At 28.3% G+C, this 16,158-nt stretch overlaps 2 protein-coding genes across 3 annotated transcripts; one reads left to right on the forward strand and one right to left on the reverse strand.

Annotated features, from left to right (window-relative positions):
- The first annotated feature begins 134 nt into the window (after positions 1–134).
- On the forward strand, positions 135–1,190 carry LOC105128412 (uncharacterized). Of its 2 annotated transcripts, XM_011030067.1 has the most exons (3): positions 135–347; positions 610–732; positions 769–1,190. In XM_011030067.1, the coding sequence occupies exons 1-3, from the start codon at positions 289–291 to the stop codon at positions 980–982; spliced, it is 396 nt and encodes a 131-aa protein (XP_011028369.1). In that variant the 5' UTR covers positions 135–288; the 3' UTR covers positions 983–1,190. The 2 variants fall into 2 exon arrangements, with proteins under 2 accessions (XP_011028369.1, XP_011028368.1); XM_011030066.1 differs by having other exon boundaries at positions 610–1,185.
- Positions 1,191–2,713: 1,523 nt separating this feature from the next.
- Positions 2,714–5,772, reverse strand: LOC105128413 (elongation factor 1-gamma 2-like). The gene is made up of 8 exons (XM_011030068.1): positions 5,669–5,772; positions 5,533–5,577; positions 5,255–5,404; positions 5,108–5,168; positions 4,924–4,976; positions 4,720–4,821; positions 3,677–4,190; positions 2,714–3,346 (listed from the first exon to the last, which is right to left on the reverse strand). Exons 2-8 carry the CDS (start codon positions 5,539–5,541, stop codon positions 2,967–2,969), a joined length of 1,269 nt encoding a protein of 422 aa, XP_011028370.1. The 5' UTR covers positions 5,542–5,577; positions 5,669–5,772; the 3' UTR covers positions 2,714–2,966.
- Positions 5,773–16,158: the final 10,386 nt, after the last annotated feature.

Here is a 16,158-nt window from a genome sequence, read left to right on the forward strand (position 1 = left end):
TTTCCCTACCTTCAGAGATGCCAAGTAAAGCTAGCAAAGCGTGAGGAAACAGGCAAAAGATTCTCTGTTAACTCAAATACTATATAAGTAAGTCCTTTCATGTATGAACAATGTTTACATACTATTCTTTAAAGAAAAAATAATCTACAAGTCTACATTGACTTCCAGCAATAATAACAATAATAAATAAATAAAAAATGAGCGATATTGACTGTAATTTCGGGAACTGTGACTGTGATTGTGATCCTGATTGCTGCTGCTGCTGTCTTGATTTTGATCTGTGCTCTGATGGCTGCTGCTGCTGCTGTCCTGATTTTCATCAGTGCTATGATGGCTGCTGCTCTTCGGTGAGAGTACTCCTAGTTTCTATCCTTTTTTTCGTTAAATTTTTTATTGAAATTATAGCTTTTTTTATTTTATTGAATGTTCTTACTTCATAGTTGATTATCGATGCCACCCACATAAATTTATTTACTTAATTTGACTTTATAGTCAGTATATTAATTAGTTGATATTTTTCTTACTTAATTTGTAATTTATTAGCGTCGATGATTGTGATTAACTGACGATTGCGGGCTAATGTTGTGTTCAATTTGCATGGATATATAGGACGGCAACCATAGTCTCTGTTGTTGTGTCGTTTGCATCGGAAGCAGTGATCGTAACAGAAACCATAGAGATAGCGGCTTCGTCCCATGGCTGTGTTGTTGGGATTGCGGTTCTCGAAGGAGAAGGACATCGTCTTCGGAAGGCCAACGGAGGCCGGATCCGAAGCAGAACGGGACGAAGAAAGAAGAGAAAGGGAAGAAGAAAGAGCCTGGAACTTGCTGCTCAAGCCACGGGCCCTTTGATACCTCACCAAGATACACGCATCAATACGACTCCTCCGATTGGAACAGAACCAAACATCAGTGCTCAAGATGTTCATCCATTCCACCATCACCATTGGACCCTCCTAGGATGCAACAATTTGGTAGATTAGATCATGAGAAGCGTTTTATAGGGCATGGGATGTATTATTAGGGTATAATGGTGATAATGTTGCAACCCTCTCGATATATTTTCAGATGTTTTTTAATGGTTTTGATATACATATTCATGTCAAAATCATGGAAAATTGTTAAAAAATATATATATAAATTAATACATTTTCAGTTGAAGATCTTGTGGAAGCCCTTTTTAAGTATATTAGGAAACATTTTCTTGACTTTTCTTTAGCTCTATGGTTGAATGTTTGAGTGGAGGGATATTTTTAGCTCTATGGTTGAATGAATGTTTGAATGGAGGGAAATTTTTAGCTCTATGGTTGAATGAATGTTTGAGTGGAGGGATATTTACTATGCCCTAATCTCTCCCTGCCTATTTCTTACTTCCCATGTTTTACATGAAGGGTGTAAGAAGTTTTCCGAAGTGGATTTAATATGCATTAAGATAAGTTCTGAGGTCTCCCTCAAGACAAGACATGGTGTTTGAAGTAGATTAATATCTGCAAATCACAGAGAAAAAGGGGATCGTCCCTACACTGCAAAACATAAGATGCATGATCTACGATTTTGGTTCTGATAAAAGTGATAAAGAGTATAGTTGTGCTCTAATTTTTCTATAAAAGTAAAAAGAGTATAGTTGTGCTCTAGTTTTTCCGATTATAATAACGTAATATTTGGTTATTGTTCTAAAATATAAGAAGAGATGGAGACTCAAGAGACATTAAAGTTGTGGATGCACGAGCAGCCTCTTACTTCGATGTCGAGTCTAAAGATACGACGAGTCCTTTTCTTGCCCTAGTGAGTGAAGAAACGAATGTTGAGTAAGCGAAGTGCCCCATAAGCTATACAAGGGCAAGCTACATGTATAAATTCCATGAACAGCGATTGAACTGAACGCTCAAAAGCTAGTCGATGATTGCCTTAACCATTCAGCAAAATGGAAGCAAAAAGAAATCATTAACTTGACTCTCTCCTCTCGTGTCAGTTCTTTCATCCATACCATGTTGTTTTTCGAGCATAGTGCAAAGATCATTACGGCAATGATGTAAATGCTACCTCTATGAACTCGTGTTTCAGAAATAAGACCTTGTTAGGTGTCTCTAAGGTTGCCTCCAATACCCTAGTAATTCTTTGAATCTGAATTTTCCTCTCCGAATCAACAATTGATCAGTTAAAAAGGGGCAATTGCTTGTTAGATGACTACCCAGCTCCCGTGCTTGACTGGATTAAGATAACACAAGGAGCTTTGAACCACGCAGTGCTGGTGCGTTGGCTTGAAGGTTTTGCTTTATCATATTGGGAAATGCTCGAGAACAGGGGTGTATTTACATGTTGGGAGTGCTGAAGATCAGAAGCAGCTTTGGGGTATTTATGTTGGCTTACGACTTGTTAAAGAGAGAGGTTGCAAAACTTTAAGGTGAGGGGAGTCAAGAGTCTGATTTCCTTAGCTATTGTGACCCTTATCAAGGGAACCAAAAATGATGACAGCAACATCCATGCTCATTTGTCAAGGCCACTCGACAGATTCTTCATCGGCCATCAGTCAAGTTCATAGCAAGGCAAATCGATGTGAATATTGGCTTGCTAGCCATGCTCTCTCCCCAGAACTGGAAGTTCCCTGTTTGCCATTTGCCGTTCCCTGTTGTTTTTCCATTGTGGTTGAAGACATGCACAACTTGTAACTGTAGATTAAACTCCCCTTTGACCTTTCTATCGAAACTTGGGAAGATGGAACATAATTGATCACAAAGACTGAGCACAATAGATTAATACACAAGAACCCTAGAGAGTCTGGCAATTAAATGCCACCAAAAAACACGCAGATAATTTTGAGAGGGCCAAGTAAAGATCATAAACAAACTTACACTGTAGTTCAAATCATAAAAAGTCTAGACTTCCGTACGTCTGGGACATGCGACAAAGTCACTACCAAAAAAAGGTTGCGGCCAGAACTATGACCTTAATAGATAAGAGTTTGCTTCACTTAAAGCACTTGGCATCCAAAAGGGCCTCCCCCTCAAATGGCTCACAATCTTCAATCATCTGACTGGCACGCTCCTTTTGAGCTTCATCTGAGATGTCAACTTTTGTCCATTCATACAGCTCCATGTCATAGCACTCATCGATGATAAATTGGGGGATTTCTTGCCCACGGAAAAGCCACAGCCCCTTGACCTTGAATGGAGGCTCTGAGCCGATCACTAGCATCTTCCCAAAGGCATACTTGCGAGCCAAATCCATCCTTTGAAGAAATCCACCGACTTTGTTCAGGGTGACAAACGACACAGTATTCTCCTCGTTGTACTTGTAGTTGCAGAACCATAGCGAGTAACCCTCAGGATCATACATTTCCCAGAATCCTACAATAGAAGTTGAAGATGAGAGGCCATAACTCCATTAATAACAATAAAACAAATCCAAATTTACTACAAAAAAATATAGAAACCAATTTCTTTTTTGCACTTAAGACCAAAAAAACTTGGCACCGCCCAAGAGTTCAAAGTAAACCCCTGTCAATCCAAAAAAATCCAGTCTAAAAAATAAAGCATCCTGATTTCTTCCCTAATTCTTCTTCCAAAAATAATCACACCATATATATCTATAAGTTGGAGGCTATTTGAAAATAGCAGATTCACTGCTCAACGAGAATGGACATGGGAGAAAATCAGCAGAAAAAGGGTAAGATATACCTTTGATAGCAACCTCACGGAAGTTGGTCTTGGTGTTAGAGTAGAGCCTCTTCCAATCATCCAAAATCATCTTGCTTGGTGGCAATAAATCAAGAGGATTTTTCGGTTTTGGCTTTGGTGCCTCTTCCTCTTCCACAGAAGGTTCAGCTTTGGGCTTTGCCGGCTCTTTTTCCTTGGCTTCTTTTTTGGGTTCCTCCTTGGCCTTTGATTTAGCAGATTCTTTGGGCGGGCCAGGTTTCTTAGCAATTGGCACAACTACTTCAGCCTGCTTGACTTCACCAATTACCTTCTTGACATTTGGTTGATTAATCATGGTCCAGAAGTATCTCTCAACATGAGGGAACTCTGAGGTAAAGCTCTTAGTCATGACATGAGCAAATCCTAAAAATAGATTGCATGTCAAGATGATGTCAGCAAGGGTCACAGAATGCCCAACCAAGTAAGTGTTTGAGGCAAGATGCAGGTTCAGGGCACCCAGTGCTCTCTTCAATGCAGTAATCGCAGCCTCCTCAACCTTCATATAGCAACATCCATACATATCGATATTAAAGGGCCATCAACAATATGAAAAAAAAAATAGAACTAGCATACAAGGAAATCTTGAAATTACAGAATAAAAAAAATTAAAGAATTAACTAATTAAAATGGCATAATCATGTCAAGAATACAATCTCCTTGCATGTGCATTCAATGTTGTCGCATAATAGAAACCCATTCAAATGCTCATCACAAATGGAAACCATATTTGTTTGTGACAAACAGTATTTACTATGCCATGGAAAAATATTTACGATTTTATCATTCCATTCACTCTCTTTAATTTAGTCCCACATGAATATCTAATAGCAGGATTTTCCCTTATAAAATGTGGTCCTACATGACAAAAACATTAATAACTAGCAATTGGAAATGACTTGGCTAAATAAATAAACCAGTGTTAAATTTAACATGCTGTTAAAAAGAACTCATTCCAGAGACATGAAGGAGAGAAAAACTAGAGTTCTCAGAGAACGCAGAGCACAAAAAAAAAATAGCCAACTTACTGGAGGGAGATATGGTTGAAATCCCAATCTAGGATAAAGCCATCTTGCAATACCAGCGTCAATCTCTGTTGCTGCAAAATCCATCCACTGCTCGATATGGGCCTAAAAGGATTAACACAAATAATAAAATATTAGCATAACAAATTATGTGAACACGAGCAACTAGCAAAAACTATGACCATTGTTTCACACTAAAGATCTTACATAATCAATCAATGATGAACCATATAGAGGATTCTCAGCCTTCAATCGAGTAACTGCAAGAACAAGTAGTAAAAAAACTCAAAAAAAGTGTCCATACAATTATCATAAAATCCATGACACATAACATCTTACAAGAAAGCATCCACCGGCATGCAGGCAAATCGAGTCAAGCGTAAAGCCTTACCATAACGTGCAATTGCATTGCTCTCGAAGATAGGACCATCAGGAGTCTCCAAGACAGGAACCTGATAAAATTATTACCAGATCCCCTTTATTTAGAAATCTAATCCAACACCGATTTCCAAAAAAAAAACATAAAAAAAAATTATACCTTTCCAAGTGGGTTCATTTTGAGAAACTCAGGAGTCTTGTTGGTGACACCCATCTCAAAATTCTCAGCAAGTTTGACATCCACACCAGAGTATTCTGCAGCGATCAGTGCCTTGTATCCATTTTTGTTCGTCTTACCGGCATACAATACCTAAACCGAACCAAACCAAATTAATTTTAATCCCTTTAAGCTAATTTTCATAAAATATAACACAAGTGTATAAAATAAAGTATAATTCAAGATTAGGTTAAATTGGATTAGAATGAAGAAGAACTTACGAGAGCCATGGCTGAGAAAGGAAACGAGTCGCTCCAATTTCAGATCTGAAAACAAACAACAAATAAAAAAGTTAAGAATGCTAGTAGTAAAAAATGTAAGCTAATTCAAGAAAAGAAAAGGGCGATCTGTGCTTACAGGCGTTGAGCACGAGAGCTGAAAGAGGCAACGAGAGAAATGTGAGAGAAAGGGGACTTCTATTAGGGTTTTATTTGGAGGCAGTGGAATTTCGCCTACTGAAAGTATATTCCGTTTTTATTTATTTATTTATTTATTTTTATTTTGGTGTCTCACGATCCTCGTTCACATTTTATCCAACCATAGCTATAATACTACACGATGAAGGTGGTGTTTGTTTTTCCACTTTAATTATGTTTTAATTTTTTTTAATTTTTTATATTTTAAAATAATATTTTTTATATTTTCAGATTCTTTTAATGTATGATATCAAAAATAAATTATAAAAAAACAATATTATATTTTGATACTTTTTAAAATAAAAAATACTTTAAAAAATAATATCTATCACAATCTCAAATATTACCATAATATATATTTGATATAATGATGGGAAAACATTTTTCACTAATTATTAAAAAACACTAAAAATATTATTTTAATATTTTTTCAAATCATCACATTTTTGAAACACAATTCCAAACTAAAAAACAAAGAATGCCTAAAACAAGATATAAATCAAAGGTTGAACTTTTTTATAAAAAAAAAAGTATTTCAAAAAAAAATTACCATGTTAAATATTAAATTTTGACTGAGTTAAGCTCCTGGAATAAATAAACAAGTTAACTCAATGTTTTTATTAGATCAACTAGTTTTTGTTTTCTATACTTTCTTTAACTTAAATTGATTTAGGCTTTATGCTGGTTGGGTCTTAAGTTTACACGATACATTAATTTGAATTTTACAAATATAGATCCAATATTTCTTTTGTTTATCAAATTTAAAGTACATAGTCAATTTAATCCCTAATGTGTTACTATATTATCAATTGAATCATAACCCTTTTTGTTTTTATTAATTTTATCCCAAGATCATTATGAACCCTTTTATCCATCCAATGATAATTATAATGAAAATAAAAAATATAATAAAAGGAAAGGGAGTTTTAACCATGTTTTACTATAACTCTAGAGACATTTTATTGTGGACTACAATAATGAAATTACTAATTTTCCTCTCATTCACATAATAAATAACCTTACTTAAAAAGGTATTAGGGTTTTGATGTGAAGCTTGTGATTGCATAATCACATAATCCACAATTAAGATTAAAATATGATCCTAGAAAGTTGAATAAGGTATAATAAGAATGTGACATAGTGGAAACTTATTCCCTAGACATCTGTAATATTGAAATTAAATCGAATAACACCATGAAATCAATTAATATTTGATAAGTTATTTTAGTTTTTTTCAAAAACTAAAGAATGCAAAAATTACTCTTATACATAAGCTGAAAATTCATAATAATATTATTCAACGACCTCTAAATTTTAGGCTTATAAAAAATTTGAATACTTTTAGAAAATAACTCTACTAGATCTATTCATGTGGACTAAATTGACCCACTTATAAAATTGACTCAAAACCTATACTAATAAATCCAAAACACCAATTCAGACAAGCTTTGGATTTTAAACTTAAAACCATGTATTAATTAAGCTAAAATAAGCCTTAGGTTATAATTGAAATAAAAAAAAAACTCATAAATTAATTCTCTATATTGTTGTGAGAATGGAAGATTAAAAATAAAACAATATAAGTCTAATATAAGGTTTATTTATATAGCCTACAATGTTGTCAAATGACCCTAAAATTATGAAGTTCTCAAAACAATTTATGATATATTTGTAGGAAAAAGATCTTTGCTGAGTATGAAATCCACGAGTTAAAATAAAATAAACAACAAATTTTGCATAACTTATTCTAACCTACATCACAAGACTTTCTCAAATTTTGATTAACCTAAAAGTTTGTCCCAGCATAAAAAAAACCTTCAGAATCTTTTGATAAAGTTTTAGTTTGATTAAATGGTTTGATTTGAAGTTATGTTCAATAGCGTAAACCTGGATAATAAAAGATTTTACGTCAATGTCTGAATCTGAGTTTGCTTATACCATTGAGTGTAATTCTTATAGATTTCAAAAGGTTGGTGATGCGTGCATTGGATGCACAAGTGTATGGGAGGCATTTGCACACTATAAGTGGTACATGTGGCGCCTTACCATGGTTAAACATAATTCTTTATCGTCTAATTAGATGCATCACCATGTTTTTTTTCAGTCGGTGTGTCATGTGTCATCCACAGGTCAGTGGTTTGTTGGTAGTGAGTCTTTTTCTTTTTTTCATTTTATTTTATTTCTTCTCTCCTAATAATTTATAATTGATTTTCTTTATTTTTCGGTATTTGTGATTTTTTCCTTTCTTCCATTGATTTTTTATTTTTGTCATTGATTCTATAATAAGAATTTTCTTTTCTTTTAATTTATTTTTTCAATTTCAATTTGTAATGTATTATGTGTTTTATTTATTTATTTTTTATATTTGACCCTTTGATTTCTTATTTTGTCATTGATTCTATAATAAGAATTTTCTTTTCTTTTAATTTATTTTTTCAATTTCAATTTGTAATGTATTATGTGTTTTATTTATTTATTTTTTATATTTGACCCTTTAATATAAGTTTTTTTTTTTAATTTTACCATTTAATTAAGTTTATTTTGTGTTATTGTTTTTAACTTGATTCTTTTTTTTATTGGAGTTATTTTTCTCTTTATTTTAATCCTCCAAACAAAGATTTTTGTCCTTTTTTCTTTGAATTTCTTCTTTTCAATAGTTGTCTTTTTTTACTGGTGTTATTTTTTTTATCTAGTACTTTAATTTCAATTTTTTTTTTTATATTTTTTATTTAGTCCTTATTCTTTGGATATATTTTTTTCTTAACTCTTTTATAAAAAAATGGTTGGTTTTTAATCTCACATTTCAAACCAATTTTATGTTGTGTTATTTTTTCTCAATGATCTCCTCATTTATTTTTTCTCTTTTTTTTTAGTTATTTTTATTTTTAATTTAACCCTCCAATAAAAAAATTAGTTATCCTCTAATTTAATTTTTTATTTCAAATTATCATGTATATTATTTTAATTACCATTTTTTATCTTAGATTTTTTTATGTAATTGATTTTCCTGTATTATGCTATTCAATGTTTGTTAACTCAACCTAGTTTTTTATCCTCTTTTTTATCTAATTTTGTGCTTTCATTATTTTTTTAAGGTACCATGATGTTTTTTTTATAAATTATATGGTTAATATTTTTTTTATCATTTAATTAAAATAAAACTAACTTATTAATCATAGTCAATGATTGTTGATTGTTCTTATTTTTTAAAACATGTTATTGTTTTTTTACAAAAACAAATTATAGGCCTGCAACGTAATGAAAGCATGTGCCTAGTATATTGTTAATTTACGTAGGATTTATACATATTCATTAAGTGTTTTAATTAAAATGAATCATGATAAAGTTTCCTTCACTTTACTAGTTTGAATAAAAAAATGCCAATTTGTAAAAATATATCCTTGCCTGTTGATCAACGAAAACTAAACTATTGGCCTTTGATGTTTTTATTTAATTTTGATCCCTTGTAATATTTGATTAAGACAATACAATGCATTTATTAGTTTATCATCCATTATATGCTTAGCAATATAGTGCACTATATTGAAAGCATCATTTTGATGCTTTTAATGTGGTGTACCATGTTATCAAACATATCATAAACAATACATAAATAATATATATAGAAGATTTTCTCTATTAAAAAAATTATAAAAACTCAACAAAGTTTTATTGATTTTGAAAAATAAAAATAGAAATTGAAACTCGCTTGGAAAGCCCATCAATAATAGTATATCTTCCACCATTAAAACAAAAGTTCAAAAAGATTATGAATACATTATACATGCACATGTACTCATGGATTTACATATGAAAATTATTATTTTTTCCTTCATAATTAAAACCATATAACTTGCTTCCGAAAGAGAATTTGTTTTTTTCACGAGATCTATTAGCTTCGGAAGCAAGTTATATGGTTTTAATTACGAAGGAAAAAATAATAATTTTCATATGTAAATCCATGAGTACATGGGCATGTATAATGTATTCATAATTGTCTAGTCTCATTATATACCTTGTTAAAACTATTTAATTCTTTCCATTGAGTTATTCTTCTTCGCTTCTTTTTAGGAATCTAGCATTTAACAAGACAAAAATTAAGCTTAGATATGTCTCAAAGAAGAATGAAAGAAGGATGCTTTTCACATTTGTCATTACAAGATTGAATGAAGGTGGAACAATCTTTTAATCATTTGTCGGCTTCCCACTAAGTGCAAATAATTTCATGTTTAGACCATGTCATTGGACTTTGATATCGGGTACACATATTGACAAAGCTAGGCCTAAGGAAATTATGAATAAAATAATAAGAAAAAATAAGAATTTCAAAGAAAAATCTTAATGAAAAGAGTCATTATTGTATTTTTATTATTAAATAATTCACTTTGAAAGCACCTACCTGTTAAAAAGGATTACAACCTAACCTTTTAAATAGATGTGAAAGTGAAAATAAAAAGAGAAAAATCACAGTCACGATAAATTATATAAAAATAAAATAAAATCTGAAATTAAGGCTAAAAATCTAAATTTACATGGAAGAATACATAAATTTACAAAAATAATATTTTTTTAGCAAAGCTTTCTTGTTCTCGTTAACCTTTTAGCATGAAACAAAACATAATGGATAGGAAAAATAAAATGATAATTTTGCTAATTTCCAACAAAACAACCAACCTTGTTAACAAGAGTAAGGATATATATATATATTTAGTAAGGATATTTTCATACATACAAATTAGCAAAAATAATATTTTTTTAGCCTAATTTGAAAGCTTTCTTGTTCTCATTGACCTTTTAGCATGAAACAAAACATAATGGATAGGAAAAATAAAATGATAATTTTGCTAATTTCCAACAAAACAACCCACCTTGTTAACAAGAGTAAGGATATTTTCATACATATTTTAAAATTAAATTCACAATTAAAAAAAACCTAAAATCCCTTTGAAATATATTGTAGTTCCATATCTATAAGTATTATTCACTATAACAACAATGTAATAATAATGTTTTTGCACCTCTAACCAAAAATCTTTACACTGGTTCCAAAGACATCAAAATCTCTTTTAATGGCTCATTTGTTATTTTAAAATTAATTAGGCATGAATAAGTATTTATCATCTTAATTGCATAGTGAAACAACTAGAATTTCATTGGAAATAAAGGAAAATTTAAACTTGACATCAATATATATTTTTGTATTTTTATAATAATTTTTTCATTATTACAATTTAAGTTGATGGGTAATTTTGTGTTTGACCAAATATAAAAAATAAAAAATAATTAAAATTCACAATAAAATAGTGAAAATACCTTTAAAATAAAATAAAAAGATTCGGGTCAATGGGCATTTTTATTTTTTTATAATGATTTTTTGTAATTGAAAAGTCATTTTAAAGGCACTTTGATACTTAGCTAAAACAACAAAGTGTGCACATATGGCACACTCGATGGTGTGTTACAATTTAAGTTGATGGGTAATTTTGTATTTGACCAAATATAGAAAATAAAAAATAATTAAAATTCACAATAAAATAGTAAAAATACCTTTAAAATAAAATAAAAAGATTCGGATCAATAAGCATTTTTATTTTTTCATAATGATTTTTTATAATTGGAAAGTCATTTTAAAGGCACTTTGGTACTTAGCTAAAACAACAAAAAAAGGTGTGCACATATGGCACACTCGATGGTGTGTGAGAGCATTGTCATGTTCTATTTCTATTGATGCAACATGTGTCGCTGATGAACCTTTTTTTTATTCTTCTTTATCTTTTTTGTGAAAAATTACAGTTTCATCCTTTTGGTTATTGGTATTTCAATTTTATTTTTTATTCTTTTAATTTTTCATTTTTGGTCTTGCCTCTTTTTAAGAAGTTTTCTTTATTTTTAATTTCATTTTTAAATATTAATTTACAAAGCATTATATTCTCCAGTATGATCTTTATTTTTTGGATTTTTAATTTTTTTTATCTTAACTATATTCTAAAAGTTTTTTTAGCCTTCAATTTCATTTTTCAATTCAAATTGATATTATTATATTTTTCAATTTGATCCTCACTGTTTTGATTTCTATTTTTTTCTTGGCCATTTTGTAAAAGTTATTATTCTTTTTAATGTCATCATTTAATTACAACATTGTTGCTATTTTTATGTCAATTTTTATCATCATTTTTTAAAAAAATTATCCTTTTACAAAATTGATTTTTTTATCAGTTTTATCTTTCAATTAAATAATTTTTTAAAATTTTAATTTTCATTCTTTTAATTTTTATTTTTAAAAATCATATTGTATAATTAAAATTATTTTTTTTAATTTCATCATTCAATACATGATTAATTAAAAATTAAACTTCATGATTTTTCAAATTAAGTGCTTTGGGTTTAATGACTTGGATCACGAATTTAAAAGGTTAATATTGTTTTTGTAGAGGGCTTTATGTTTCTCTTTGATCTTTTTATTGAGTTTTTCCAATCACATGATTTAGATCGCAAGATATTTCAGGTTGCCTTAACACTTATTAGCGTAGTCATAAGTTTATCATGATCGGTTTTTTATATCTTTTTTACCCCATTTCAGAACCTAAACATTATTTTTTACAAAAACAAATAGTCCAACCCTGCAGAGAAGCACAAACACCAGGTCTAGTTCAATCTAATAAAAAGGGAATATGATTTTATAATATTTATTAAAAGTCATTGAATGATATGAATCAATTTCTAACTTTATTATTTGATAAATAATTTGTTATGATCATTTAAAAAAATTATCATATAAAATAATATTTTTAATTGTTATAATCAATATGAATGATAATCATTTAAATATAATTTTTTTAACATAATCTAACAATAAATATCATACAATAAACTAGTTTCCAGGTTCATGTTATGACGTGGGTTAGATAAAAAAAAATTGAATGTAATAAAAAATATTGCAGTCATAGAGAACTATTTGAGATTGTTATTAAACTTGACCTAATAAATCAATTTTAAAACTTCTATAATAGACTCTTTATCTAACTTGAGTTTAAAATTAAATTATATAAGATTTATCTCAATGTGACCTAATCAACTTTTCAATCTAAAGACAACTTGCATGAACATTAAAAAAAGTTCAAAGATAAAATTGAAAGAAAAAAATTCTCTCGACCTAATCCCCTGCCCAGCCTGGATTTAAAATTAAATGTGTTGGATTTTCAATGTAACCTAGTAGCTTAGTCAATCCCAAGGTAGCCTGAACATTCAGTTAAAAAAAAATAGGAAATGAAATTAAAAAGAAAAGATGATCAATGTAACCTAGTAGCTTAGTCAATCCAAAGGTAGCCTGAACATTCAGTTAAAAAAAAATAGGAAATGAAATTAAAAAGAAAAGATGAATTTTTTTTTTAAAAAAAAATAGGGAACTTGCCCTAATATTACTTAATCGACCAGAGTGATCCAAAGGTAATTCTAACAGCTGATAAAAAAAAACCATGACAATTGATAAAAAAAAAACTCTAAGGATTAAATTGATTAAAAAAATAACAAAAGTGAAAGGAAATAAAGCTCTGACCCAACTCCTTTTCTCATTTAGTTTTAAAATTATATGTGTGGAATTTGCCCTGATATAATATAGTCGACTTGGTTGATCTAAGAGCAACTAGGATGACTGGTACAAAAAGGTTTTTGGATAAAATTAAAAAAAAATAACAAGAGGAAAAAAAAAGAGAGAAAATATGTAATTTGAATTAAAAATTAATGTTCGGGTATTGAAACTGGATAAGAAAAAACAAAAAAACTATTCATGACGAATATACAAAAAGATTAATTAGAGCTAAACCAACATAAGACTTTCCATTAAATATGTGGTCTAGGTTATATAATTGCACTAATTGATTAAAAATAAAAATAATTATAAAGTCTTTTACAAAAATATGTTAACTTCTTAAACATGTGATATGAATTATTAAACTTCAAGCGCCTAATTTAGAAAAATCATGAAATTTAATTTATAAAAAATTAAATAATAAAATTAAAAAGAAAATTTACAATTATACAAATAATTTTAAAAATAGCAATTCAAAAAATAAGGATTAAAATCACCATCACTACTAGTATGAATAAATAATGTTATCACTATAGCATTATCGTTATTAAAATTATTGAGATTACCATTTATTGTTGTTGTTGTTGTTAATAATAATAACAGCTCTATTAATATTATTACTATTCTAACAATCGTTATCACAATCATTATTGTTGTTATTGTTACTATTGTTGCTATTATTATCATCACAACAACTATTATTAGTATTTTTGTTATCATCACTACTTTTCTTCTTCTTCTTCTCTCTTATATTGTCATTATTATTATTATTATTTATAACTACAACAATAACAATATCCTTACCATCACTAGAATTACTATTATTATTAACACTATTAGTTTTATTATTATTGTTGTTGTTATTGTTATTATTATGACCACCACCACCATCACCACTATTATCATCAACACTATTTTTTTTTGTATTGTCATCAATAATAATATTATTTTATTGTTGCTGATGCTGCTATTATTTCTATTATTGTTATTGTTTTTGTTGCTGTTGTTATTGTTGTTTTTGTTATTATTATTATCATAACTAACATTACAATTATTGTTATTTTTATTGGCATCATCATTGTTATTAATGTTACCATGAATATTATTATAATTATTATTGATATTGTTGTTGTTACTACTACTACTATTATTATCATTGATAAAATAAAAATCATGAACTTTATTTAAATGATAAAATTGAAAACCATAAAAACTTTGACAAAAAAAACCAAGAAAAAACAATAAGAAATCAAAAGAAAATGGACCAAATTAAAATCATTATTGTCATTGGAAAAAAAATCATAAACTTGATTTAAAAAATAAAATTAAAAGTTATAAAATTTTGACAAAACGAACAAATAAAAAAGTAAGAAATTAAAAGTAAAAGGATCAAATCAAAATATCTTATTATAAAAACTAAACGGTTAAATTAAAAACAAGCAAAACTTCAAATGAATAAAACTAAAAGGTCTCAATTTGAAATAATAATAAGGATCACGTTGTATTTACCAAGATAGAAGAGAGAAATGAAGGGGAAAAAAGTTACTAATGATACATCTGTCATATATTAGGGAACATATGCCGCATATAATGGACAAACAAACGATGAGAAATAAGCTAAGATAAAGGTTGTTTTTTACACCAGAAATTGTTTCCCAAAACAAGTGGCAACTCTAATGTGTTGGCATATGCTCTCTACATGTAACAATAACTTTTAAAATATAAATTTATTATTTTAATAGTAAATTACATTACTAAAAAAACCTAGGTTAAAAGACTTAAATACTCCTGCAATAAATTCAATGTTTTACATTTAAGAATATATATATATATATATAATTTTTATATATATATATATATATATAATTTTTTCTATGCATAAAAAATACCTAAATACTCCTATCTAAAACTACTTTTTTTAAAAAAAAAACTATCAAGATGTTTTAGTTATCTTACTGTTTATTAAAACATTGAATAAGCGAATATACACTTAAACAAATTAGTAATATATTTCGTAAAAATATCAAAATAACACTAATCTAAATGTATGTATTTTTTTATAAAAGGGATAAAATAATTATTATAATAGTGAACAAGAAAATATAAAAGGGGCTTTTATTAAAGAACTTTCATGAGAAATTTATTTAATTAAATCAAATCATAGCCAATTACATATAAAGTCTCATGGTGCTTCGCATGAAAATAATAGAAAATTTGTTGTCTAATATTGAAACGAAAAAATAATTTAAAATAGCAATCGGATATAAGACCTCTGTCACCAGACTTTTAACAATGCATACTATTAAAGAAATTATTGTAATTTTCCTTAATTTTAAATAAAATCATAAATATAATTTTTTTTATCTAATATCTAAAAATATCTTTAAATCAATGCATTGTTTAACCTGTAATAAAAGGCCATTAATTAATACTACTAGCAGAATTTTGTAGGATCCTATATTATATAAATTTGAAATTAACAGTGTGGGGCCAAGTTATTAAACTTATCGTGAAATATAACTTGCTTTGACTTATAAAAAATAGGTTGAACAGGTTAATTTATATATTAATTGAGGTTTATTTTTTCAAAAGTTAAAATAAAATAATTTTATTGATGTTTTAAAAAAGGTTAAAACAAGTTTTTGATTGAGTTGATTATATTACGAGTTGATCTATTAAATTAACTAAAGGTTATTTAGCCCTGATCTAGTAATTTATAATTAATTTGTAAAAAAATCAAATAAAAACAAGATTTAATTCTATGTATTATTTTAAAATCTAAAATTAATGTAAGATCTAATTGACTTGTGATTTAGATAGGTAAAGGTTAAAAAAAAAAAAAA

The sequence above is a fragment of the Populus euphratica genome, unplaced genomic scaffold, assembly GCF_000495115.2.
Source record: "Populus euphratica unplaced genomic scaffold, PopEup_1.0 scaffold14.1, whole genome shotgun sequence".
NCBI classification, from domain to species: domain Eukaryota; kingdom Viridiplantae; phylum Streptophyta; class Magnoliopsida; order Malpighiales; family Salicaceae; genus Populus; species Populus euphratica.

Coding starts and splice junctions, on each gene's coding strand:
- LOC105128412 (XM_011030066.1), top strand. CDS start 289: ATGGCTGCTGCTGCTGCTGTCCTGATTTTCATCAGTGCTATGATGGCT. Junction 348..609: donor ATGATGGCTGCTGCTCTTCG/GTGAGAGTACTC, acceptor ATGGATATATAG/GACGGCAACCATAGTCTCTG.
- LOC105128413 (XM_011030068.1), bottom strand. Junction 4,191..4,719: donor TTCAACCATATCTCCCTCCA/GTAAGTTGGCTA, acceptor TGCTATATGAAG/GTTGAGGAGGCTGCGATTAC. Junction 3,347..3,676: donor CCGTGAGGTTGCTATCAAAG/GTATATCTTACC, acceptor CTTCTATTGTAG/GATTCTGGGAAATGTATGAT.